This window comes from Betta splendens, chromosome 5 (genome assembly GCF_900634795.4).
Source record: "Betta splendens chromosome 5, fBetSpl5.4, whole genome shotgun sequence".
In the NCBI taxonomy this organism is placed as follows: domain Eukaryota; kingdom Metazoa; phylum Chordata; class Actinopteri; order Anabantiformes; family Osphronemidae; genus Betta; species Betta splendens.
In genome coordinates this window covers 17,566,645-17,594,438 of record NC_040885.2, presented here as the reverse complement: position 1 = coordinate 17,594,438, position 27,794 = coordinate 17,566,645, and the positions used below count along the sequence as shown (strand labels likewise).

The following is a 27,794-nucleotide window of genomic DNA, read 5'->3' as shown; positions in this document are numbered from 1 at the left end:
GCTTTTATGTGGGGTCGTCTGCTACGCTAGCTGGTGTTTGCACAGTTGCTTTTTTCAGCTTTGTTCTATCGGTCCAGGGAATCTGCTGGTTGCAGAAAGCGCTCCGGCCCCAGCGGTGGTTCCCAGTCGCCGCGCTGGGCGCAGGAAAACGGACCAATGAGGACGCACCTGTCACTTCATCACGTGATGACAGTTCAACTACACGTCTTTTCTGCCCCATAATTATCAGTTTACTTCCCATTTGTGATTTTTATAAGCAAAACCCTTATTTTGGTGTTGATGCCAAAAAAAATTAAAAACAAAAAAATGCACACGAGTAACAACAAAATCTGCAGCTACATATTTTTCAGGATGTATTATTAACTATTTGAATATATATTTTTAAGTTCCGACTAATTCAATGTATAAACAAGCTTTTGTGTGAAACAGAGGAACTGTTGTTGTTGTCGGTGTGAATTCTCCCACCAGAGCACAGTCCAACACCATGTGGCTTCAGCAGCACTAATGAACGCGCGTGTGCATTTAAAGTCATTGTTGGATTATCGTTTACTGTTGCAACGCTTCCATTCACGCGCTGCATTCCTGGGCTCCCTCGTCCCTTTGTCTCTCGCCCCCTCGGACCTCGCTGCGCCGCCGAGGTCCGATCCCGGTTCCCCGCGTCGCCGCTGCCGGCTCATTCAGAGCCTTTTGACTGGCAGCGTGAATGTCCACGGCCCCATGTTCCTCCCCGCGCCCGCAGCCGTTCACTCCATCAATCACGGGAGGAGAAAAACACGTCGGGGGTGAAACCCGCTGAAGAGATCGTTCAGATTAGTTCGGCTCCTTTGTGGAATCGCTCTCGGTGCCACTAATATTTGCAGGAACAAAAAGGAGGCGTTTGAAGCACACTTCACATGCTGCTCTGTAGCGTTCTGGCGTAAACAGAAAAGAAAATATGAATGCGTTCCCATGTCGGGGTGCACATCCGTCTAGATCATCTCCTCAGTCAGTCAGCAACAAAAATACACAGCCACAGACGTCCTCCCCACAGTTGGAGCGAGTGTTTATTTATTGAACAGCACATCCAACGTCCGCCTCAGACAGACTGTGGCCTTTGATTTCAGCGCTTCACGACGACAGGCTCATTTTCGGCGGCTTCATTTACACGGCGCTGCTCTGAGGTTACGACGCATAAAGGGTGCGTCAGCGTCTGCTCCAAATAAACACGGGCTCAGACCTGGACTCGCTCTGCCTCCGACGGCACCGATGGCTTGGTTCCATCCTGACTGCTCAAAGCCTCTGAATGAATAAGTCTCATTACAGGAAACAGGGTTCCGAATATACAGTAACAGAACAGACCTCAAGCAGCGCTTCACGGCGAAGCGAAGAGCGAGAGAGATTTCTGTTTGGTTTCATACTTGGTAAATAATTCCTCGCTGTAACTAAAGGAGAAACAACAACGCCGAGGGGCCGGAGGTTTTTCTGTTTTTACCTTCACCTTTCATCAGCGAGCCAGGTGCTCGCTGGACCACCTGGAGCGCAACCGCGGCTCATTTGGCCCGAGACGGGAAAAAGCAGCTCAGGTGCGTGAGCTGCGAAGGGGAGTTGCATTTTAGCAGCTGGGTTCAGGCAGCTGTGACTCAGGATGAGGCGTTCACAGACTCTCGCCCGTGTGCGTACGACTCCCGCAGCCTGTGATTCACCTGCGCGAGGGCTCGCGCTCAGCTTTTAATGGCCGCGGCGGCGTCTTCGTCTTCCTCCCCGTCCTGGAAGCGCTGTAAACACAAGCCGGGGCCACTTTGGAGACGTCTCAGGCAGAGTGAATAATTCAAAGCCGACTTATAACATGTTGCCATATTTGTCCACAGTCGCTTCACGCGCACGCGCTCACTCAGGCGTGTTCTCATTCTGCAGCCACTCACTGTTTTTACTGTATATTTGCCTTCTTCTGACCTGTTTGTTTTCAATTCTGATCATTTTGCAGCTTCTGTAACTCACCGAAATGTGTCTGATTGGATTAAACAGGCTACACAACATTTAACCTTACTGTCGATTTATTATCACTTATTTACATTATTATGACTCCGTTGTGTAAATTCACCATCTTTGAGTTTTTGCTGTTATCTCCTGAACTTCCTCTGGGGATTAATGGAGATGATCTTATCTCACTAGTATATATTAAATATATGTATATCAGTGTTTTTCACGCTTAACTTTTACTCCGAGGCTATGATGGTGTCAGTGTCCTGAATGTCTCCTCTCCTACTTCGCAGCTTGTCCGTCAGGCTTCTTCAAGCCCGTTCAAGGAGACGATCCCTGTCTGCAGTGTCCCATCAACAGTCGCACGACCAGCGAGGGCGCCATCAACTGCATCTGTCGCAACGGATACTATCGCACCGACTCCGACCCCCTCATGATGCCCTGCACCAGTACGTACGGCTCCAACCCCACTGCACAGCCACTCTAACAACCTTAAAGCACAAAGACGTGAATGCGTCTTTGATTCAGTGAACGAGAGCTCTGACACGTTCACAACTCACGCCCGCGAGCAGAGGAGCCGGGATCAAAGCGCGGCGGTCGTCCGTGTAACTCGGAACAGAGACGGGCTGTCAGAGCTGTCCCTCACAGACGCCGCGCTGACGAACGTGCCCACAGTGAGCTCGTCCCCGGATCAGATCCGGCACCAGGCTCGGCCGCCCCTCCTCAACATCTTACAGCTCGCACTGCAACAGGTCCAGAGGTTACTGGGCCAGAGCTCGTAGCTTTGTGAGGGGTCAGGCCCGGAGAATGGGCCCAGGCAGGACTCTCTCTTGTCATGCCAATGAAGCTGTTTGAATTAGAATTTGTATTTGAGTCTGACATTGAGGTTGAGAGAGAGGGAGAAAAGGATGGAAGGATAGAGCAAAGCACAGCGAGGGAGGGAGGGGGGGGCTGAGCTGCTGGGGAAAGACATGTAAAAGGCGTAAAGACGGAGAGGGACTGTGCATGTGAGAATTAGTTCATAGAGTGTTCTAAGTGAAACAAAATGAGGGTGAGCCAGAAAAAAAGGCCCTTTCAACGTGGTGCTGCTGCTTTTTCCTTCGCTCTCCCTCTCTGCCTGTTGAAAGACAGAGGAGGGAAAAGATTTGATGGTCTCCAACAAAGGGGATTTGCATGAGCCTGGCTCTGGGAGTCCAGCAGCTGTTGTGAATGAGAAAGCGGCAGCGTCACGTCAGCCGTATGAAGCGCAGCAGGGCCCGGCCCGGTTAAAGCGGGGAACCGGGCCCATCGGAGCGGCCGCCTCCTCCCCCGGAGGGGACGCCGCCGCGGGGCTCCGTCCAAGCCGTCAGCGAGGGAGACGCGATGGAGGCAGTTCAGGGCGACGCGGGAGCAGTGCACGGGCTTTAGTCATCGGTCCTGGAGGCGACGTCGCCTGCGATGAGGTGCACAAGGTCGTAGGACACAGACAACTCTCACTGTTTGTTTGTTTGACCTGTCGCTCAACACGCAGCACCATGTGGGAAGTTTCCAGCCCGGAATGCGTAGCTGCGAGGAATGTTTCAGTAACTCAATACGAGGCTCCGTGAGAAAACAGTCAAGAAGCGACGTTAAGAAAACAGTTGACAAAGTGGACACCAGCATGGAAAATGAGAAGGTGTAAATGGGCGTCCCGAGGGAGGAGGCGCTGCCGCGCTGGAACGCGCTCAGCTCATGTCAGGGAGGCGGCGTGTTTAGCTCCTGTGTGGAAGCTATTTAGGGCCGATGGTAATTATGCTCCACGCGCGGCTGTGAGGACGAAGCTCAGCTTCCTCAACCCAATCTAAACTATTCTCTGGATCCAAATTCATTCACTCCCTTTGTGGAATCAGCTATGATCAAGGCTTTACTTTAACCGTTCACTTGCTTTGTTGTAGTTTGGATAAAAATGCATGTGAATAGTACTAAACTTTACTGCCTCCTTTCTATTCACACATGGATCTGGTTCTAGTTAGAAAAGCTCCTGATCACGTTATGGAGGAGTTCGAAGGAGCCGGCCGATCACGGCTACAGGCTCCAAACACATGCTGTGACCTCCTCAGCGCTCATGACACCGGTCTCCGTGTGAACGACGCGCTGACGCAGGCTCCTGTGCTCCGCAGCCGTCCCCTCGGCGCCGCAGAGCGTCATCTCCAGCGTGAACGAGACCTCGGTGATGCTGGAGTGGACGCCTCCGCGCGACTCGGGCGGCCGCGAGGACGTCGTCTTCAACATCATCTGCAAGAGCTGCGGCGGCGGCCGCGGCGGCTGCACGCGCTGCGGCGACAACGTGCAGTTCCTGCCGCGGCAGCTGGGCCTGACGGACAGCTGCGTCTACATCAGCGAGCTGCTGGCACACACGCAGTACACGTTCGAGGTGCAGGCGGTCAACGGGGTGTCGGACCAGAGCCCCTACTCCCCTCAGTACGCCTCGGTCAACATCACCACCAACCAGGCCGGTAAGTGCTCCACACCCGTCACCTACGAGCACATAACGCACGGCGGACGCCTCCTGCGTGCGAAACCCGCGTGTGAAACATGCATGAGCTCCCTCATGAACTACAACGCTGCTGCAGTCAACAACAGCAGGCTACCCGTCCAACCCCAGTCTGCGGCCTAATGAAAAGCAGCCGCTCCTTCCCAACCTCAAAATCCCCCTAAATCTGTCCTGAGCAGCGAGCGGAGCTGTTTGTTCCTTCTGCTGTGCGATTGCGGTTGAAGTCAGCTGCATCTCTCATTATTTCTCGGAGGTAGCGGCATTGATTTGCTCTTTAATTGTCTCAATCAGACCCCCCCCCCCCGGCGCTGATGAGCTGGGCATCATCTTTGTGCTGGCCTTGCATCTCATTGGCGACGTACATACGCGGCTGTCACCCCCCCCATGCGTCCCTCTGCACCGTGGGCAGTCTGCTGTGACTGCGCCACATAGAGCTTTGTGTTATTGTGCTTTTATGACGGCAGATATATTGGGTTTTGTTTAACTGCCCTCCCGCTCATTATTTTCCTCTGGAATTACCAGATGTCCAGATGCCGGCATGGAAGCATTTAAATAGGAAGTGTGCACAGCAATCGAGACGAGGTTTCCTCCCATAAATTGACCCTTTGTAGAAAACTTCACTGTTTACAGAAATCTGTTCATCTGTATCAAATTTCCACAAAGTAGTCGGTCACAATGCTAAATCTCACAAGTCACACACAGAAATGAGGCCTTTATTGGACCGGCGACCTCTTTTTATTGTCTGTTTTGATTTGAGTCACTGGTGTGGTGGGTTAATGAGGGCCTGTGAGTGCAGTTAAGCGTTGTAATGAGGCCCCTGCCCGCGCTTTCTCACCGGGCCGCAGTGAGCCTGCCACCCCAACCCGCTTCTCTGCAGAGGGGTCCAAGCAGAAACCAAGGGGCCTCTCAAGTGGCCGTCACTTTGGATTAAGCAGCGAGACGTTGCGTCGCAGGGAGCTGTGAAAAGAGCTCAACTCCTGCCTCCTTCGCTGCCGCGGCGCCGCGCTCGCTCCCGCGATGGCGGCGGGGCTGCGCTACAGGGCTGAGGTCACGGGGACCAGGAGCCCGTAATTGCATGTAGTTTGTGAGGCTTGGAGGTTACATAAACATCATGTCATCCCTAATTACCTCAGGCAGTTCTGGGCCTCCCTCCCACACAGAGAACAGGAGAACAGTAACGCCCAGAGCTGCAGCGTCGAGCAACTCCACGTGCGCCGGTCGCCGTTAGCGAGCATCCGCGGCCAAATGTGAGGGTCACGAAGGTGTGTCTAAAGAGAGCGGCCTCCTCCGTTGTCAGGGGCTGGCGCTTCGTACCCAGTCGAGCACACACCACCCTCTGTTGCCCAGCGGGCTCGTCCTCCCCGTCTGTAGGTGCTTGTCTGATGGAGGACGTGACTGATCACATGCTGTCACGCCAGACAGAAGGAGTCCCGAAACTTTGTGAAGAAGTCACAGGAGCCTTGAGCTGAGCTTCAGGCCCTTTTTGCAGTAAGTCATCTTTGCTTTGTCTATAAAACTCTCTTAGCGTGACATTAAATGAGCAGGAGGACGAGCTGCAAAGCCAGGGACACAACACAGTGTGTGAGGCCCATGACAACCAGGTGAGAGACCATTGATCAGAGCGGTCTCTCATACAGCACATGCAAATATATGCAAAGCCCGTGATATGAGTTAATGATGTGTTGGAGGATGTGTTTCCAACACCCACGTTCCTATTCCCTGCACTGGTGCGCTGCTTTATTGTGAGATGGATGTTTTCCGTTGCACTTCAGACTCCGTTTCCTGTCTCACATTCCCCTCGTCCCTCGGCTGAGCCGCATCTATGAATGTATGAAGTGATAATTTTTACTAAACCACATTCACACCATGAGCTGCAGTCGAGAGAGACTGTGTGTGTGTGTGTGTGTGTGTGTGTGTGTGTGTGTGTGTGTGTGTGTGTGTGTGTGTGTGTGTGTGTGTGTGTGTGTGATTTCATGCTGCCGTGTTTGTTTCACAGACTCTGAGGCACAGAAGCACATACAAACACATGCAGCTTTTCATGTTTCCACACATTGATGCATGTCAACAATTATGCAGGCATCTGTCCACATGACGTAGAAACGGCTCGCTTTAAGTTGAAGGAAGGCTTCGGTGGAAACGGAGCCGTCACTGCTCAGACGCAGCTTGTTTACAGATGAGACTCCGGCTTTGGGGTAAACAAAAAGATAATAACTAGCTAAAGTACATAAACGATGTGACTGCCTTTATTTGCTAGCTCTCTGCTGAGCGGCTGTCATCAATTCAGCTGCATAGCAGAGATAATCTGCTCACTGAACGCAGCCATCGGAGCACTGAGAGGGAGCTGCAGCGCAGATAAATTGGATCTCTGCATACCCTATGCAGACGGCATATTGTATTCTATAGTGGCGGCTATATTAGATTCTAGAGGACATATTTGTTTAGGCATTTCATTAAGTCAAGGTGAGCCGCCGTGTGTACTGCTAATGCCGTGGAGGAGCAGAGGGGCTGATTTGGGTTCTTATCAGGAGAAGTGGCTGATAAAGGAAGTGGAGCACGTGAATGGAGGGTGGGGGGGGCTTCAGGTGCAGCCTTTTCATGTGGTCCAGGGAAGATTTATGGCTTAATTATGGTCCAGATTGCCCAGGTCTGCTGTAACTAAGCTGCTCCACTGGGCTGTGGTGTGAAAAGCTCTGGGGCCACAAAGGTGGGACAGAACAACACCGGCCTTCACCGACTTCAGGACGATGACGCCGGTCTGAAAGTGCACAGTGGCCGCGTGTGAGAATGACGTGGCAGCTTCTCCTGAGCGTTCAGCTATAAATAAACAGCAGCAGCAGCAGAGATGGATGAGGAGGATGAGAGACAGGTGGTTTGGGAGTCAGACAGGGAGCGCCGGTCCACACGTCGTGCAGTGACAGCAGCAGAAGGTGTGGGGAGGGCACATATGCTGGGCGCCAGCGTACGCGCGGGGGGGTCACGGACAGGAAGAAGAGTGCCCTGCTCTGCACCGCGCTGACAGAACCCGCTCTGCTCAGGCTGCTGGTTCTGCAGCACAGAGACGTGTCCAGGCTGCGGTGGAAGTGTGCGGCACGCGTCATCAGGCGACTTTAAACAACCTGTAGAGATGAATCACTCCTCCAGAGGATCAGCACACAGCTGTCAGGACGTGTTCCTGTGTGTGCTTCATGCACCTCCTCCAGGATGCGCTGTGCCTGCATACAAATGCAGGCTAAAAGGCCGCAGGGCTGTAAAGGCCAACATGCAATGAATATGCAGTTAATTACAGCCGAGTACATTAGGCGTTTACTGAAAAGGCGGAATAATTGGTGGCGCTTTGCTGTGGTCATTTATTTACTGTTTACGTCCTCGATCTTGATGATGATGATCATTAAAACAGATAGTAAATAAAGCGTGCGGCACAAAGAGGGTCCGTGACCCAATCAGCACTATGTTTTTGTATTTATGATTTTTTACATAAACTTTATGGAGTTAACTTCCCCAATTAAGCAAATGGATGTGATATAAACACCCCCGTCTCTCTGCTGTCGTCTCTGCCAACACTGAAGTTCAGATTCCTGTGGTGGATGTGTGGATGAGGACATGTTCCCTCCAAGGCAGCTGCAGACAGAGCTGTCGTTGTCTGGGAGCCGCTGCCACCGACGTGCTGCCTCTCCATCCTGCTCAGATGTCACTAATGCCTCTCACTTTTTAATGTCGTCTCCCATCGCGCTCACAGAACATGCTGAACGTGCGTTCTGTAGCGGGCGTGTTTGAATGTGGGTCAGCAGCGCCAGGAAGGAGATGCTCCGGCGCTCGTCCCGTCCTTTAAGAAAACGCAAACGCATGCGTGTTTCCCAGCGTGAACGCGCTCTCCGCTCAAACTCGTTTCGCTGCAGCAGCTTCTGACACGTTGGCGCAAACAGAGGAGTTTCGATCCTCGTCAACGAGACAAGGACCCGAGCCCACTTAATTTGCAGCATCGCAGCGTATTGATGTGCTTTCTGTGGTTCGGGAGGTTTTCTCCCTGTAGATGCCAGTTCGAAGTTGTTTAAATGCAGAGAAGCAGCCTGCTGATTAAAAGGACTCCCTCTCCCCCAGAGCTCTGACTCAAACCCCTAATTCCACAACTCACATGCAGATGACAGCTCGAACATTGCGTCTCTCTGGACCAAATCTCCCCCGAGGAGGAGAAAGACCACAGCCAGCTTTTAAGTGAACTGTGTTGTTGTTAGAGTCAGGACGACACAGCAGCCCTTCAATTTCAAGTTGTATTGATTCGTTTACGAATAGTCACTTGGAGCTCAGACCTAGAAATTAGACCCAGAATGAGACACTTAGACTCCAGCAAGTTGCTCCTTGTTCAGAAAAAAGAATCAAACCAGCGTCTGTGGTTCATGGAGAACAGTTTCTCCAACCGACCCACTGTGTGACTGGTACCAGAACAGAGGCATCCGTACTGTGGGCGTCACCAGGAGATCAACTAAACTCCTGAAGGAGTGTCTGTATTTGTAAAACTACAACATGAACATTAACTCGATGGCTCCATTAAGTAACTGCTGTAAAGATTTACACAAACCCCTGCAAACATCAAACAGCATGGAACACTGAGGCGTGTATTCAGCAGTAACCACCGCCGGAGCCTGTTAAACAGAGGAGCGTTGGCTCCGCGGCTGCAGAGGATTCGCTCTCGTTTCCTCTGTAACATTGTCTCCACAGACGTATCCACATCCACCGTGTGCACATTTTCCGGGCTGGGCTTAGATTTAAAGCGTAACCTCTGCAGGCATCTGTATATGAAAGTACTATCGTTCTCAGCGCAGATGGTTTAAAGCTCGATGCGCCGAAATCTCACTTTTGTAGCTTTACTGCGCTGGAAAATCTTTATGGATGTAAAAGCCACAATCCTTTTCAGCTGGAGCCCGGCAGGCTGCCAGCGCGCTAAAAGTACGCGCAAATACAGGCCTCTGCCTTTAAGACATCCCGACATGCAGCTCGTAAACGGACGGCAGCCGGGGAGAGCGGTGCGGTGGCAGCCTGTTTGCGAGGCTGCTGGCGGAGGAGCAGCTGGTTCAGAGGGATTCCTCTGTCGGGAAACAAACTTTTACAATGAAAGGGAAGGGATTTACGAGCCCTGACCTGTTCCTGCTACCTCCCCCATCTTTACTAAATCACAGCGTTGCACTCTGAACCAGAGTGTCTGATCGAACCAGAGCCACATGTATCTGCACAGCTGGACAGATGCTGACCAAAGGCCTTGAGGCAGATGCTCAGGGTTCTGCTTTTCGTTTCGTACAGTGGTTGTGTTGTTCGCCGCGGTTTCAGATCATGAAGTCCCTTCCTGCCGATCTGAAACGCTGCACTTCCCCTGCTAGAGGCCTCGTTGAAACGGGAAACCGCGCCTCAGGTCCGTCCGTCTGCTATCAGTCCACATTGGTCTCACTTCACCAGCTCGCTTAATGAAAATGCCCGTCAACTCCTCGGCGGCTCAGACGAGCCAGAAGAAGCCCACCAAAATAGAGCCGTGTCATAAAAGCAAAGACGATATAAATTAATAGGACGGATCAAAGCCTCTCTTTGCGTGTGTGTTAGCAGAAGCATGCCCCATTAAATCGGCTTGGACTTAAATGAGTGGAAATATCCCCGTAAACTCCACCTTTCATCGATTAGGAGAGCCACCAGGTGTTCAAACGAACCAGTAAAACATCTATTAGCGGGAGCCGGGCCTCTGCGCTGTGTAGCTGAGCCAGCGCCGACGCCACAGCGCTGTCGTTCAGACCAGATCCAGCCTGAGTGATCACGCAGGGACTGAAACCTAAGTCCTGGACAACAGCTGGGGCCTCCGCTCCACTCCACTCACAAACAGGCTGTGACACACAGTCCTGAGGGTTCGGGTCGGACCCTCCCAAGGGTGCAGCAGATTCACTGGTTGCTCAGTTCTTCTTGCTGTGGGGGTTTTTCAGCAGCTCCGGCTCTCATAGAACCTCCACACGTCCGTGTCCGGCGCTCCCTCGTCCGTGGTATATGGGGAAACTCGTAAAGCGTTCATGCTAGGGTCGCCTTCATTAAAGCCATTTGTCTTCTGAATCCAGCCATTAAATTGAATCATATAAACGTACAATCCCTGACTTTGTCATTGTACGTTTTAAGAACCTTCATAGACTCTATAGTGTAGAGAAAAAGTATAAATAAAGCACCCAGGACGTGCAGCTCACCCACCGAGTTGACTTAGCGATGACTTATCACATAAATGACTGGAGCGCTTGCATCTACGTTCATTTCTAATTGTCCTTAATAGCTCGCAAGCCGCATGATTTCATATAATTGCTGAGACAACAGGGAAAATAGCTTGAAACAGCTAAAACATGCATTTAGTGGCATAAATCAGTGAGCGTTGTTGATACAATGGAAAGGGTATTTACTCAAACCTCTAAATTACAGATGCACTTGGTGGAAACAGTCTTAGGGCACTTGATGATTTGGATTCGATTTGGGGACTCGATTCGAGGTGCACGAAGGAGATCTGTGCGTGCGGCTTGTGCGTGTGGACGATGCTCCGAACCGCCGCATTCTGCAGCCAATCGGTGGAACGAGGGCTTAGCTTAAAATGTGTGCCCTAATTGACCTGAAATTGGCTCCAGAGCCGGTTCCGCGACGCTCCGGCTCCGTTCACCTCGCTGTTTGTTTTCCGTTGCGCCGCCGTTAATCAGTTAGTTCTCCAGCAGCGGCTCCTCGTCCTGGCGCGTGTCCATCCTCTGCACATGAATACATGAGCGGTCTTTGTTTCGGGCCCGTGTTGGGTTACTGGGCATGGCTGCGCCGTGTGTTTAATGGAAATGCTATGCAGGAAGAGGCCATGTGGCAGTCCTGAATATATGCACATCCGTAACGGGATACTCGTGAGCCTCCCTTGGAATAACTGTTTGCCTTATTAGGCTGTCGCTTCCCAACTGCAAACAAACTGGTGAGTTCAGCGAGATGGGAAGGATTCCTGACACTGTCCTGGCTGGATCCTGTATACGTTAGTGCACCTCCGGCTCCGGCGCAACGCATGCGCGCGGCCGTCGTGGCGTAAGTGCTTGGACGAGATGAAGCACAGGACGTCCATTTATTATGCGGCTGCTGCAACACGTGAGGCTGTGGGCGTGTTGGTTTATAAGCGCCGCGGCCGCAGGTCGGCTCAGACGGATGCGTGTGCGTGTCAGAGGGCGCACGCGGCTCTGCTGATTAGCTGAGTAGCACCAGTGAGGTCATAAACACGCTCCCTTCTCACCGGCTCCCAGTCACTTCGGTCACTCGCGCACTAAATTTTCCGCTCGGTGTTGTAAGCATTTCCTGATATGTGCTGCAGCTAAATAAATAGGTTTTTATATGAGATGTAAACACACACATGCAGCCGTAGAGTCGTACATTATGGCGGTCGCCTTTTTCCGCCGGTGGGTTTTTCTGTAGAGGACGTGTGTCTTTACTGCCGGGGCTCAGGGGAGCGTGTGTGTGTGTGTGTGTGTGTGTGTGTGTGTGTGTGTGTGTGTGTGTGTGTGTGCGCGCGTGCGCGTGTGTGCGTGTGCGCGTGTGCGTGTGTGTGTGTGTGGTGGTGTGTGGTTGTGTGTGTGTGTGTGTGTGTGTGTGTGTGTGTGTGTGTGTGTGTGTGTGTGTGTGTGTGTGCGTGTGTGTGTGACGGGCCTGTAAGGGATGAGCGTGGGCCTCGCTGTCCATAAATCTCCCCCTCTGACTCCTGAAACCACCCGCTCATTCACTCACACAGAGGCCCGGCAGCCGGTGCCAGGTTCCCCAGACACAGCTCATTCTCCTCAGCGTCTCTTAGCTTTACACTCACCCACGGCACCCTGAACTAATCTTAATGGCTGCTGGAGGACTGGAGGTGATCGCCTCCCCCCGACCTCACGGTTGTACTAGAGAGACGAACAGCGCTTTGACTCAATGGGCTCTACAGGACTATAATAGGCCACCCGTGATGTAAGCAGCCATTTAGCTTTAACTCTGCCTTTCCTCGAAGCTTTGGGAGTAAAGCGTGGGGTTTGAGTGGCTTGAGCCTCCGTCTGTGCTGTTATTCTGAACGGAGAAACGTGGGATTCTTTGTGCCTCTGTTAGTTTATGTACCATAACGTGTGGTGGCCTGGTGATTTTACAGTGATTTATTTGAGGACGGCGGTCTGTCATCAACAGTTTGACAAGTGCAAATTCATCACGAGAGCGTCACAGTTGGTGCTGGGAAGTCCCGAGAGGCTGCTTATGTGGTTCGGGCCGTGTTGTAACTCGTAACGCACGCGTAGCGGTGAGACCCTCCAAACGGAGGCGGCACAGACGTTAAGGCACATCTCAGAGTTCGGATTAAAGGCACTGTAAAAGTCTCTTTGCGTGACTGTGTGTGTGTGTGTGTGTGTGTGTGTGTGTGTGTGTGTGTCTCTCTCTCTCTCTTCACAGCTCCATCCACCGTCTCAATAATGCACCAGGTCAGTCGAAGTGTGGACAGCATCACTCTCACCTGGTCCCAGCCTGACCAGCCCAACGGAGTCATCCTGGACTATGAGCTCCAGTTTTATGAGAAGGTATCAGTCATTCATGTAAATGTAGGTTTGTGTTCTGTTAGTCTCCGTCCAGCGAAACAAATGCTGTGCTAATGGTAACAACGTGCTCGCGTGCTCAGTGGTATATTTGAATGAGCTACTGTACTTGCACTCGGTTGCGTAACGTCCCATCATCGGGGGATGTAGAGCTTCAGAACATTACTTCAGAACAGAACCTCTGTTCGTTCTGTTTCAATTTCAATCACAGTCGGTCACTGGGAAAGGAACCCCGGCTCCGCTGTGCAGCCGGGACTTGTGGTTGAAACAGTGGTGCAGTGAGTGCTGTGGGAGCAGTGCACAATCTGCATGATCTCACGCATGCTCAGACGGCTGCTACTCAAACACAGGGGCCCTTGAGACGCACACTTCCCCACAGACGCATGTGCACATATATGCACAGCGTCGACGGAGCCGCCGTCCACACGCTGAGTCGTTCCACTTTTGAATATAATTCCCTTCACTGAAACTGCTGGAGAGAGCTGTCAAAACGCTGCGGCTCAGAAGAAGCACCGAGCAGCGGCTGAAAGAGTCTCAGTCTTCACTCTGGGCCCCGTCAGCGCTCAGCGAGCAGGAGGACGCCGCTGAAATCCAGCTCTGATCAGCACAAGGCTCGGCTCTGACCTCAAACTGCCACCGCCGCTGCCTTCAGCTCTGCTGCTGCCACACATCCCAAATTATTCATATTCTATTATATACGTTTGGAAAATAAATGTTGAAATGAATGTGTCTGTGATTTGATCCTGTTTCCCTGTTGTCCTCCGCTCCCAGGACCAGTCGGAATACAACTCGACCACCATCAGGAGCCAGACCAACACGGTGGTGACCCGCGGCCTCAAGCCGGGCAGCATCTACGTGTTCCAGGTCCGGGCGCGCACCGTGGCCGGCTTTGGACGCTACAGCGGCAAAATGTACTTCCAGACCATGACTGTGGGTGAGAATGCGGCCAATGTTTCCCAAAGCACGCAGAGCTGTTAGCGCCTTTCATGCGTGGCCCGTGGACAGCGCGTAGTGTAATACGGAGCCAGACAGCTGCAGCAGAGACGGGCGGTCCTGCTGTGGAAAAGCCGATGCGCAGGAAAACACAGGTGCCCCAGAGGCAGAGGAGGCATGTTCTGATTCTGATGATGTGTTTTCAGGAAACATCTGTCACATTATGCTCACATAATCTATAATTACTACTCTGGGACTCCATAGGTTTTAATTTAAGGGACGCTTGAAGTCGTCTCATCCTTGCAGTCACACGATGGGGGATTCAGCACTCGCTGGGCTTCGGTGAAGGAGGCCGGGCCTGGGTTTTCCCCTCTCAACATCCTCCCCTCAGCCCGCGGCCATCATTAGTCTCCAGCCTCCTGGATGCACATTCCAGCATCAGCAGGCACCAAGCAGGCTCACAACTATAAATATTGAGTAAACCAGGGATGTAAAGCCTGTTTTCAGTTTGGGTTTGGAGTAAACGCTCTGTTTTGGAGACGTGTGTTTAAGTGGGTGCTGATTAGCCAGTGTTGCAGTACAGCCCTGGAAACGCTGGCGGTGAATTTAGAGTGAAAATGAGTCTCCCTTCAAACCAAATTACAGAACTTAATGTGTGAATGTGGCTGATTTGCATATTTACATTTTGCTCGGGCAGCGTTTTTCCTCAGTCAGGCCGCACGGCGCCGTCGCTGGATCAGCAGCAACACAACACGATAAACAGAGCAATGTGTAAACAGCCACTCACTAAGTCATGTGTGGATGAGACCGCGCCGTCACGCACTGGAACTGGCTGTTCCAGTGCCGCTCCCTCAGATGCTCCGCCGCACGTCTGAGCTGACGCGCGTGTGCTTGTGTTCCTACAGAGGAGTACAACACCAGCATTCAGGAGAAGCTGCCGCTCATCATCGGCTCGGCAGCTGCAGGCTTGGTTTTCCTCATCGCTGTGGTCGTGATCGTCATCGTGTGCAACCGGTGAGTCAGTCCTGTCTCCGTCTGCGAGCGTGCGAGCGAGCGCGTTGCCAGCTTCACTTCCGAACAGGCTGGAGACGTGAAGACTGTTGCTCCTCAATAATGTAACAGTGGCTTTATGTGAAACAGCTGCACGAGTTCGTTCAGATCTGAAAAGGTCACAGCAAAAGTCATGAAGGTTGTTGGTGCGGCCGTAACCTGCCACTGTCTCCACTCACACTCACAGACCATTAACAGCAGCGTCATCAGTATGAAGTCATGTGAGAGTCCAAACATGTCCTGAGCTCAGCGTCAGACGTGTCTTCACGTCATCTGCTTTATTGCGTCATTGGAAACGATGCCATTTAGTCTTTGCTTGGATACAGAAATGATTCCTTTGAAACCTGAACTCATCAGTTCTGCCAATAAGGGTTCTCAGAGCTGCATGAAATGTTGAACACAGACCACCTGTTCCAGACTTGTGTTTTATTCACAAGAAGTCAATACGAGCCCTGCTGTTCGTGCAGGTGAGATCAGATCAGCACACATCTACGTAACGGCTGTTGATTTTAGCATCTCACTGATGTTGATGTTATGGAGCTGTCCTGCATCGCGTCACGTAGTTCCCAACGTGCGTGGTTCTGATACGTCTACGCGGGGTCGCGTTTGCATGTTTGATCCTCGCACGCCCCTCCCCGCTCGCCGCCTTTGAGCCAGAGCTACAGTTCTTTGTCTTTCCCTCAGGAGGCGTGGCTTCGACCGGGCCGATTCAGAATACACAGACAAGCTGCAGCACTACACCAGCGGCCACAGTGAGTAACCGGCCTCCGCCGCACACACCTGTCTCCATGACGACCGCCTCACACAGTCATCTAGGCTATCACTCAGCCCTCCGGTGCCGCGCACACCTGTCTCCATGACGACCACCTTGCAGGCTCGTGTCCTTGGCTGTGGCCCAGCGCAGGGCCACTCAATTTGTCCGTCCCCCACGTTCAAGCAGTCCTGCCGCCGCTGGCTTCAGCCGCGTCGAGCCCCGAGTCCTGTCTCTCATTACGTCTGAGAGTTAACTAAAGTCACCGTGGTGGAAATGGGTCACGTCAACACTGTGAGAACACTAATACCACAGGGGCCATTTGCTATTGTGCAGAAATTCAAAAGATTTGCTGAATGAAAGAGCTTAGATGACAATAGCGCAGACACAAATCTAAGGACGAGCAGCGAGGTGATTTCAGCGCGCTCTGTGAAGGATGTGAAAGTTAATCTGTGCTCCTCCTGCCTGATTGGAGGAGCGCCTCCACCCTCCACGACTCCATGCTCATTTGTTTGTTTGATTCTGTAATTGCAACCGTGGTTCATCTGTTTCATGCTAATTCTGCTCTCAAGGTAAACGCGTTCTCCGTATAATCCGCTAATGAAAACCACAACTTGACTTTGTGAATGAGTGTGTGCCAGTCACAGCTTCTAGCAGAGAGCCAGCGCGTCCTGTGCGCATCCTGTCCTCACGCCGCTCGCAGTTCAGGCTGCTGCCCCTGTTTCTGGTGGTCTCTGCCATTGTTGGAGGGTGGTCTGTCGAACAGGGCTTCGGCTTGGAGGGATTGCAGGGTTTTAGGAAGGGGGTGGGGTTGTGTGTGTGTGTGTTGGGGGGGTTGCCTGGTGAGATCCTCTCCATCTGTTCATCTCTGCAGCATGTTTTTCACATAGCTTGCCAAACGTGCAGGCTCCTCCAGCTCTGCACCGCCTAGAGCATCGGTTCAGGATCCCTTCAGATTGCCTCAGGTCTGATGTGGAGGTGAATAATCGGATTTAAAACTCTGGATACTTTAGTCCCTGAACACTTAAGGCCACCTTAAGCCAATTTACCTGGCATCAGAGCTTAGGAGAGCCAATTTATTTCATGGAGCGGAGTTGAGTGATCCTGATTTAGGGCCCAGGTTTCTCTCCTGAGTGTTAATGGCACCCGCGATTATATAAATACATCTATAATACAGAGCAGAGGCACGACTGTGTCCTCGCTGTGCACAGTAGCCACCAGGCACCAGCCATAACCACCGTGCCCTCCTCCATCTTCCAACCTTCACTGGCTGAATGTCAAACAAGAAACCCTATAATTGCACTGGAATGTGTGAATGCAAGGTGAATTGGTTATTAATGTGCCAGAATGCATATGGCTGTCAAGGCTACAGGGCTGTGAGCCGGCACCGGCATCCAATATTGTAGCAGCTCTTTCTTTTTTCCAAGTGACTCCAGGAATGAAGATTTATATTGATCCGTTCACTTACGAGGACCCCAACGAGGCGGTGAGGGAGTTCGCCAAGGAGATTGATATATCCTGCGTGAAGATTGAACAGGTCATTGGTGCAGGTAATGGAAAAATCTGGATGTGTGTGCAGGTTGCAAGCAGCCGGGTGGTCAGCTGTTTTTAAATACATCCAGATGGAAAGCTGCGCGGGTTGTTCACGCTGCTCTCTGCCTCCTCAGGGGAGTTCGGGGAGGTGTGCAGCGGGAACCTGAAGCTGCCGGGGAAGCGCGAGATGTTTGTGGCCATAAAGACGCTGAAGTCCGGCTACACGGAGAAGCAGCGGCGGGACTTCCTGAGCGAAGCGAGCATCATGGGCCAGTTCGACCATCCCAACGTCATCCACCTGGAAGGCGTGGTCACCAAGAGCAGCCCTGTCATGATCATCACGGAGTTCATGGAGAACGGCTCTCTGGACTCGTTCCTCAGGGTAAGCACTGCATGTGGTAGCAGCTCATACATGGATTCACATTTATTAAGACACAGCAAACAGGAAGTCGTCAACTTATTTCTAAATATAAACCACTCAGACAAGCTGTTCTATTTAATGAAACAGTTCCATCCTGCTAATGCTCCCAGGTCACACTAGACATTGTTTGATATATATTCGGCGGCCGCTAATAAAACAGCTGACGGCTCCGTGCTGAAGCTGCTTGAAGTCATTTCTGGGTCCGTGTCAACGTCTGACAGGACGGCTGCTCCGCGGCTTTGAATCCGCGAGGTCCCGAATCGAGGCCTTTATTGTGACGAGCATCAGAAATTAGACGCCGATCTAAAAAGTTTAATGACAGGCGGTGCCTTTGTAGCGGCGGCTGCCTGTCAAACCCCGACCTGCCTCGCAGTTTATTATTCACCGAAGAACGTTTTATATTCACACACTGCAGCTGAGTGGATTCGCTGGACAGTTCTTTTCCGCTGAAGCAGGCGACTCCTTCACATTGTTAAGAATATTAATTATGATGATGTCAGCTGGGATTGGCTCCAGCTCTCCACAAGCCTCTGTTGGACAAGTAGTCATGTCTAATAAATGGATGGACTGATATTTAAAGTTATGGCTCATGATATTTGAAGACTATTCTTTCATTTGATAATTCCTCTTCCTGTTACAGGGTCCATTTATTTGACATGATGCACACAGCAGCCCCTGTCAGCTCTCAGTTAACAGTTACAGAAAAGGTTCTGATAATTTATACTTTGCTTTTCTCTCTGGATTTCACATTTTATCCGTGGATTGTTTTTAGCAAATCAAACAATGCCCAGATCTCCCTCGTTACCGACTCCAACACATCTCTTTGTTTCTGATTTGCATTCACTCCGCCTCTGATTATGTCGGGCTGTCTTTGGATGCAAATGAGAAACATCCAGAGCCTACGAGTTCATGGTATTTTTAATTTTCATAATCTAACCACAGAAGGATATTACAGCGAAGCGGCCGCTCCCCCATTTATTACCCACATTAATAATTCACATACTTTGCAGGAGTTAAAATGAGATGTCAGATATTTAAAAATGAAGCTGGTGATGGGATGAAACGTCACGCGGCCATTTACCATCTGTCTCTGGATGGTGCTGAAATAATGATATATTTTAGATCCACTATTAATGTTTGTGCACATTTTCTCAGCATTTTTCTGTAAATGGGTAGTGAAACTGCCCAACTGCTCAAGCAAAAAGTTTAATTCTTTGTGTTCAGGTGAACGCTACTAATAAGATTTAAGGAATTTTATGTACTGTAGGTGCAGATTTGAGCGGCACTCGACTGCTGCTGTCTGAAAGTGGAGACTCTTGACATTCTTTCCTCCCGTTCAGTATCTTCTAATGGTCTATTAGTCTAAGCTCTGGCTGCAGCCTGCATCAAAACCACCGTCAGGCTCGGCCTCTCATTTTTCTGCATCCTGTCCCGACCCCGGAGACGCGAAGCACCAGCTGTTTGTGGGACTTGACCTCTCAGCGAGGAGTGTTTGTGTCCAGTACATGGAGACGTTTGCTAAACCACTCTGACAGCACATTGTCTTCACAACACTGCAAGGTGACAGTTCACCATAACAAACGCTGACAGAGTCGAAGCCCCTGAACATGACTTGTGTCTTTGCCGGTTTGATTGCCGGTTTGGTGCTAAAGTGGTCGCTGCACTTTGTGCTGAGCTGCCTGTTAAAGCATCGCCTCCCTCTCTGCAGAAACACCTGCAGGGCAGCGAACGGGAGGATGGATCGATCAGGGACGAACTGTATCTGAGGCCGACTGTAGCTGAAAGAGGAAAGGGAGTGAGCGCCTCTCCATGAAACATATACAGTCATACATAAACCAACTCTTATCATTTCTAGACAAACTGACCCCGAAGACGTTGCAGAAATCTTTCCAATTAGACTACATGCAAACGCAGCTCTCACGTTTGGTGGCGGCGTGTTTTTGTGAGGAGGGTTCATGAATAATGCATCCTGCTTAATTGCTGCGGTTCAGCAGGAGGAGCAGCTCGACGTGAGGAGCGGCACCCACTCCGCTAATGAGCAGCAAAGTGCTTGAATGGGTAAACAGGCTAGTGGAGCGGCGGCGCGGGCTACGTCCCCGTCCCCGTCCGCCCTCTGGGCTGCAGCCGTCCACGGCCAGCGCTCCGGGGGCTTCTGTCCTGCAGGCGGCGTGGTGGTGGGGGTGGGGGGGGGGGGGGGGGGGGGGGGGGGTGCAGGTGTGCCCAGTTGGAAGCACAGCTGCACCTCTGGGGCTGCAGCCAGACCCAGATGGGCCCGGCCCAAACGTTCTGCGGTCACACACATGGATCTGAATGTGTGGGATAGTAGAACTCATCACGGTCAACGGAACGGCACAATAAAATAATTAAAAACAATAAAAACGTATTTGTTCTGTGATCTCATACAAACACACTCATGGAGTATTAATGCTGAGCCACAGACGAACCCCGTGAACCCTGTGTGTGTTCGGCAGCAAAACGACGGGCAGTTCACGGTGATCCAGCTGGTGGGGATGCTCCGCGGCATCGCCTCGGGCATGAAGTACCTGGCCGGCATGAACTACGTGCACCGCGACCTCGCCGCCCGCAACATCCTGGTCAACAGCAACCTGGTGTGCAAGGTGTCGGACTTCGGCCTCTCGCGCTTCCTGGAGGACGACACGTCGGACCCGACCTACACCAGCGCCCTGGTAGGAGACGCTCACATCACAACGTCTGACGCGTGGACCGCGGTCCGACTCACACGCACATTAACTCATTCCCCGGTGCCGTCTAAGGGTTTAACTTACCCCACAAACAGCAGGCTCCGCTCCCACACTGCTGCCTCTATGGAGACAATAACCCCTTCACCTGTTCCTCCCTCTCCAGGATTTCATGAACCACACATTACTCCCAGGGGCTTGTGTATCTGCAGTTAGGGTTACTCTCAGCATTGTGGCCCTGAACGCGGCTCTCTCTGGAGCCAGGACGCTGTGACGGTCGGGTTTCGGTGCGCCCCCCCCCCCGCTGAGGTTGTGCCCCTTGTGTTTGCAGGGAGGGAAGATCCCTATCCGATGGACGGCGCCCGAGGCCATCCAGTACAGGAAGTTCACCTCCGCCAGCGACGTGTGGAGCTACGGCATCGTCATGTGGGAAGTGATGTCCTACGGAGAGAGGCCTTACTGGGACATGACCAATCAGGATGTATGAGTTTTACTGTCTTCTTTCATTATTGCAGATGATGTTTACGTTTGAAGCCACACATACGGACTTTGCTTCCTGTTTTATTAGTGTTAAACTCCTCCGGGGTATATTTTGTTATTGTCTTTCCTGTAGCTAAACAGTGGCCTTCACACGTGGGTATTATATGAAATTCCCCCACGCTCGCCACAGAGTCGTAATCAGATCATTGGAAATGCACGGCAGCGCTCGGTGGACAATTTCTGCTCTTGACTGCCGCCTCCATTTCCTATCTCCCTCTGGGTTGCGGAGGAGAGAGCAAATTATGGGGAGGGAGATAATGAAAATAGTTTCAAATTGAAAGTGAGAACACTAATGTGCTAAGAGGGACTGAGGACCTCAACGGTTATCTTATTAGCAGCTCCAGATAGTGTTTCTGCTCCATCGGGGTCCTCGTTTGGAGGTCTCATGAATGAGATTAATCTGGGTCTGGATGAAGCTCCTTTAATGGCCCCGATAATGAGCAGGGGATCGCGCGTCCTCGTCACAAGTGTCCTCTGGGCTGTTCCACTCCGTTAAGCGTGCGCCACCTTTGTGCGCCCCCCGAGCAACAACATCACCGGCCCAAGTCCCACATATGTTATAATAGGATGGAGGGAAAGTATTAAACACTCCGGAGGCCACAGATGAGGCCTCCTGACCTGCAGGAGAGAGTCTGTAGCTCTGCTGTCGTTCCCGCCTGCGACTCCAAGCTGCCGAGACTGGAGCAGTTGTTGTCACCACATGGCGAGAGGCACAGATGCTCTTGTTATGTGCTCATCACAGCAGAGAGCGTCGGTGCCAATACTTGTGTCATAGGAGGAATGTTTCTAAAACGTTCACGTGTTCCACTGGTGTTAATCATTTGAGTCTCAACGTCTCCTCGCTGCACCTCCTTCTCGTAGAACCTCCCAGCTCCCTTTAGAGATGTGTGCTTTCCCCTGCAGGTCATCAACGCCATAGAGCAGGACTACCGGCTGCCCCCCCCCATGGACTGCCCCAGCGCGCTGCACCAGCTCATGCTGGACTGCTGGCAGAAGGACCGCAACAACCGGCCCAAGTTCAGCCAGATCGTCAACAACCTGGACAAGATGATCCGCAACCCCAACACCCTGAAGGCCATGACCCCGTTGTCGTCAGGGTGAGTGGGGGTCTGTGTTCCACGCGTGGGTCCGCCGCTGGCGCTCTGGATGCTCTGGATGCTCTGGATGCTCTGGATGCTCTGGATGCTCTGCGTGCGCGTGTTTCCTCTCCGTCGGCGTCCCACATGCCGCCAGCGTGCTTTCACATATGTGCGGAGCAAATGGGATCAGAGAAAACGCGTCTTCCTCTTCCTAGCAGGAAATTCGCGGTGCCGCTGCAGTGCCGTCCGTGGCACCGCCGCCGCTGCCGAAGACAGTGTCTCTTGTTTCTCCTGGCGCCACGCGGTTATGTAAATTAAATCCTTTTGGTTCGATAGATCAAATCCTTCCCACGAACGCTTCAGGCAAATCCTGGACTCAATCAGTTGTGCAGTTTTGTGAAACAAAGCGTTTTGAAGCCTTTCTGCTCTGGGTGTTAGTTTCCTCTGAGAGCCAGGCTTTACTGATTTCCATTATCCCCCGTCTGCACTTTCATTTGTGGTGCAGAGCTGCACCCAGAGCCAGATTTTCCACAGACACTCAGTGGATGTATTGGCTCCTTGAATCCTATCACTTCATTTGGAAAATTGCACTTTATGTGGAATCGCTTTTGGAAAATCTGGGTTCAGGGATGAGGCCAGCGGGACGTAGCTGCACCGAAATGTGTTGGGTTTGAATCTCACACAGGTGGTCCGGGCCGGCTGGGATCTTGGACCTGCCACTTTGGATCGTGTTTGTTCTTAACAGCTCCTGCTTGTTTCCCCTTCAGCGTTCACCTCCCTCTGCTGGACCGCAGCATCCCGGACTTCTCCAGCTTCAGCACCGTGGACGAGTGGCTGGACGCCATCAAGATGGGCCAGTACAAGGACAGCTTCGCCAGCGCTGACTTTTCTACCTTTGATGTGGTGTCCCAGATGACCATGGAGTAAGTGCCCATGAATCCTTCTGCTCTGGGTCTGAAACACATGAGGTGGATTTGCTGATCCCACTTAAACGAGCACCAGACTCTGCCTCTGGCCCCGTATATGAATGGCTCTGCTCTGCGTGTAATTAGCAGATCGTAACATTTCAGTTGCAAGACTGAGCAGTGGGCACAATAGCTGCGAGCCAAAGCAGTGCCCTTTATTCTCTGCCATGTGCTCAGCAGGCATCTCCTACCTCGGCTTGAAGCACTGAGAGCAAGCGGCAGAATGTGGGCTCTTAGTCAGAAGTAAAAAAAACACAAGATGCTGTGAGGAATGAACGCGAGCGGATCCCTGATCCTGAGACGCTCCAATAACTCACGCTTGTTCTGCTGTTTTGCGTTAAACTCCCTGTCGCGTCGGCTTGTGTTACGTTTGGTTCCTCAGCTTGTTCAGTCCTACTTTCATCGCCTCTGAGGCAGACGCCGCAGTCGTCCTGACATCTGCTCCTGTCTCCGCTCGCAGGGACATCCTGAGGGTCGGCGTGACGCTAGCAGGCCACCAGAAGAAGATCCTCAACAGCGTCCAGATGATGCGGGCGCAGATGAACCAGATCCAGTCGGTGGAGGTCTGACACTGAGCGGAGCGGGGGGGGGGGCGTCGGGACGCAGGCTCTGGGAGGAGGCGCTGGGACGTGTGGTGTTTTCTTCTTTCCTGGGTCTGGTCTTTCCACCGGGCCGCTTCCCCCCCCCCTCCACTTCCTCGTCTCCTTCTCTTATCCCCACATCCTGAGTCTCCCTCCATCCTTGGGATCAGCTGTGGACAGTTGTGGGAAACAAAAGGAAGCATCAGAAATCCCATCCCACAGCCGGTCTCCTTCTGGAGCCAGAAGCATGAGAGGTTCGAAGTGACCAGCAACACATTTTTCAATCTTCCACCAACTTTCGTTTGACGTTGAACTTTTTCTTTTTTTGGGTTAGTTTGTTCTGATAATTTTGTAAAAAAAAATTTTAAGAAAATAAAGAAAAACCCGAGCAAAGGCGAAGATCCTGAGGAAATGTATACAGTAGAAGACATAAGGTTGTACACTAGACAGACTGCGTAGAGAAGCTACCCTTTAAAAGGGCGAAACAACAGAGGAGCAAAGAGCAGGAGCCGAGGAGACGACGCCGTCCTCCCCGGACGCGCTCACGTCTGTGTCCTTCTTCATTTCTGGACGTGATGAGGAAACAGAGGACGGACTGCAGAGGAGGCCTTCGTTTCCATGGGACATGAAAAAAAACTGATGTCAGAAACACAGACAGATCAACAAAACAAGTTTTTTTTTCTCATTGCAAGAAATTTTCTATAATGTGTGAAAGTTTGTGATGTCACCCCCCCCCCCCCCCCCCCCCCCAAACACACACACACACACACACACACCGCTTTCTTTGATGTCTGGCCGTCTAATGTTTTCTACCACCTCTCTGTTCCACTCTTTGCAGCCCAGTCGTGATCCTGTCCTGTACGTCTCACATGAACTCGAGCTGTCGTGACGTAATGAGTTCTGACCCGTCACGTCGACCACGTCTTCTTTTAACCTGTTGCGTGTTTATTTTGTGAAGTGAAAAGAAGCTTAGAAGAAAAACGGACCACAAGCATCTGACGGGTTCACACAACGAACCACAGCTCACGTACACGTTGTATAATCCGCCCTCTCGTCCCTAATCTCCGGTGGCGCCCTTGGTTCCTAAAGCGCCGGGGCCTCGTGTGCGACACCGAGCCAGCGCTTCACTTCGCTGTGTTGATCTGTTTGCCGAGCGCTGGGGTTCGATACACTTTCCAGAGATGAGTGTGGCTGCGTTTCATTCACTGATGATTTTTTAAGACATTTTTTAATTTTGAACGTTTTAAGGTTTTGATGCCACATGTGGTGATTTTACACACAGTTAACAAACAAACAACACAATCAGTCATTTGTTCAGTTACAAACAAAATGCAGTGTGTTGCAGATTCTGTATAAAGTGTATTGAATTATGATTATTATTATGATTATTATCACCTTTTAGATTATTTAGAGTCTTTTCTTTGACTCACTCCGGATCTTCCACCAACGCTTTGAGTTTATTTTTGGACGTGATGAGGAAACTGGCTGGTATTTCCTGCGTGTTTTCTGTGAACAGTGTTTGCTGATGTCGTTGGGGTTGTGGGTTCAGAGGTGGAGTTCGACTCCTCTGAGCTGAGATCGGCCCGTGACGCGGCCTCACCGGCCTCCAGACGCGGTGTCCAGCTGTGCGCCGTCGCTCAGACGCGCCCGCCGCGGCCGCGCCCGCCGCGGCCGCGCCCGCCGCGGTCGCCCCGTGGACGGCGGTTCCTCCCTCTCCCCGCGATCACGCACGCCTGCCGGCCACCTGTTTGCCGCCGCCACTGATCTCCGCGCTGTCGGCTTCCAGTTGTCCGGTTTCGTCTCGGCCGCTTTAAAAGCATCAGCAGCAGCGGGGCGGTGGAGCAGTTGTGCCCGTCTCATCCTGATGCTGGAAAAGGAATGCTGCCGACTGAACAGTGCTTCCATGTCGCTCGTACCAAAACCTTGGATTTTGTAGTTTTTGATGCTCCAGGCAGCTTTAGCACCAAAGCCCTTGTTCAAAAATATCCTTGAAACCTCAGTTACTGCACCCACGTCGTCTCTGTCTCTGTCTGTCCAGAGTTTGAGTCCAGACCTGCAGGGCCTTTTTTATTTACAGAACATCAACACAAATATTCCCCAAGATGCTTTTATAACACACGGAACCTGAGTCACGGATCAGGAGCGGGCGAGGAGTGATGCGCTGACCTGAAGCCGCTGATGCTAACGCGCAGCTTAGTTACTGTAGTTTCCTCTGTTTTACGCCGTCTTCCTTTTCCAGTTCTCAGCACTTAACAGCTCATCAGTTTTATTTAGCGAGGCTCAGGCTGGAGGTCCGCAAACACGCCGTCGCCAGGAAAAACACTTAACGTTGTTTTAGAAATTAATCCACACATGGCTGCCGCGTTTCCAGACCCTATTAAAGTTCATTAAGATGCTTGTCTGCCGGCGCTGCCAAGACTTTGAGTTATTAATCAAGGACTTATCCTTGAACCTGTGCAAGGAGCAGCCTTAGGATGGTCAGGCACAGTTACTGCTCGACGTAAAAGCCAGCAGAAGCGGCGCTGCTCCGCGATGCAGACCCTCAACACCGTCGGCTCAACTTCTCCAGGCTCCACTTTCTTTTTTTTTGCAGAGAACCTTTTGATTGAATGTGAAGTGTTTTCAAGCACCGCATGAAGTATTTATGTATCTTATGATTTTAATGGCACAAAAGAAACATATTGTTGCACTTCACGCTGAGCACTGATCAGCAGGAGGAGAAATTGCCGCACTTACATCAAGTGTTTGGAGTGATTCTGAGCTTCTTTCAGCACCAGGCTGGCTGTTTGTGAGACAGCGGGCGAAGACGCTTGTGTCTCAGTCCAGCGAAGAGAAATGTTTACAGGTTTTTAATGAATCTGGGTTATGAAAGGACTCAGCGTGTGATTATCCTTTTACTGCTCTTTATAAATGGTCAGATCACATCGTGCTGGAGGGTTTTTACAGAAGTGAAGTGTTGGATACATGTGAATATTGGATCAGCCGGAACTTTGTCATTTCAAGATGTGTGCACCAACAAACGCGTTTGTGTGCGTTCGATCAGCCGCCTGCCTCGCTCGTAACACATTTGTTTCCTGCAGATCACTTCCCAGAATCTTTTTTGTAGTTTTATTGTGAAATCTCCTAGTTTATAGCACCAAAATGTGTCAGCTACACACTCCGGCTTCTCAAGTTTGAAAAAAAAAACAAAAAAAAACAGTCTTTGGATTTTTCTTTTGTAAATTAAAAAAGATGCAATGTGATCGTGACACTTTGAGCAGAACATGCTGTACTGTCTCCTCTTACATCTGTGAAGCGAAGTGAACTCACCGGGCCTCGCTCGGCCCAATGTGCCAATATCAGCAGGACGGAGTCGAACCGTGGACGCTCCGCGTTGCTCAGACGCGAGCTGCGCCAGTCGGACCCACTGCGCTCGGGCGCGGGTCGTCTCCTGCCGTGGTGCACAGAAAATGGCCCCTGTGCGGGCGCCCGCGGGCCGTGGCGCCGGAGCGCCCTCTAGTGGCGCGGCGCTTGGAGCCACGCAGCAGAGCTCCGCGTTCCGGCCGCTGACGGACAAACACTGGCTGCTGCCCAGAAAAAGCCTGTGTCTTCCCCTCTGGTGGACCTTCATACCGCTACGGGAGCCGCCACCTGCGTTCCCCTAATCACACAGTGCCCCCCCCCCCCCCCCCCCCCCCCCATGTCTCTGGCTGCTCAGGCAGGCAGGGATGGGTCTCCACTCGTTCATTTGATTTGTAAAGCCCACATTCTAGACCAGTGCCGGTTCAGACCACTGTGACTGATGTGGGAGAGCCTGTATTTCTGTATAAATGTATATTGACTGTAACCCTGTGAATGATGTAACAATTTCATTATTTGTAATATTGTCATTGGTTTATTTTCTAAAAATGGAAAGCCCAACTTGACTCTCCTCAATAAAAAAATAAGATCTGTTATAAAACAATCATGTGTACTTTATGTATCGGCTCCTACTTTCTACTCCTGCATTAAGTCTGATTCATTCTCAGAGAAAATAATAAATATGATTTAATCTACATATAAACAAAAAATCTGTATATGTAAAATACAAAAAAGCTTAAATTAAATACTATAAAATTTATTAATTAAAAATTTAATTTAAATTAGTTTCAAAACATGACTAGATTTTGTTGTTAAAAACTATAAACTCTATATTTCCATTTGTTCTACA

General features: G+C 51.4%; 1 protein-coding gene across 4 annotated transcripts in view; it reads left to right on the top strand.

Moving 5' to 3' along the window:
- ephb2b (eph receptor B2b) overlaps positions 1-27,548 on the top strand; it is an 86,323-nt gene extending 58,775 nt beyond the window's left edge. The window contains exons 4-16 of one of the 4 annotated variants that reach the window (XM_029150318.3): positions 2,253-2,408; positions 4,098-4,433; positions 12,914-13,038; positions 13,825-13,987; positions 14,892-15,000; positions 15,724-15,788; positions 17,224-17,337; positions 17,455-17,702; positions 20,213-20,428; positions 20,772-20,921; positions 21,884-22,077; positions 22,827-22,982; positions 23,485-27,548. In XM_029150318.3, coding sequence (XP_029006151.1) covers positions 2,253-2,408; positions 4,098-4,433; positions 12,914-13,038; positions 13,825-13,987; positions 14,892-15,000; positions 15,724-15,788; positions 17,224-17,337; positions 17,455-17,702; positions 20,213-20,428; positions 20,772-20,921; positions 21,884-22,077; positions 22,827-22,982; positions 23,485-23,593 — 2,141 coding nt within the window. In that variant the 3' untranslated portion in view covers positions 23,594-27,548. Of the gene's footprint in view, positions 1-2,252; positions 2,409-4,097; positions 4,434-12,913; positions 13,039-13,824; positions 13,988-14,891; positions 15,001-15,720; positions 15,789-17,214; positions 17,338-17,454; positions 17,703-20,212; positions 20,429-20,771; positions 20,922-21,883; positions 22,078-22,826; positions 22,983-23,484 lie in introns of all 4 variants that reach the window. The other 3 variants (XM_029150316.3, XM_029150317.3, XM_029150315.3) reach the window with 3 other exon arrangements.
- Positions 27,549-27,794: the final 246 nt, after the last annotated feature.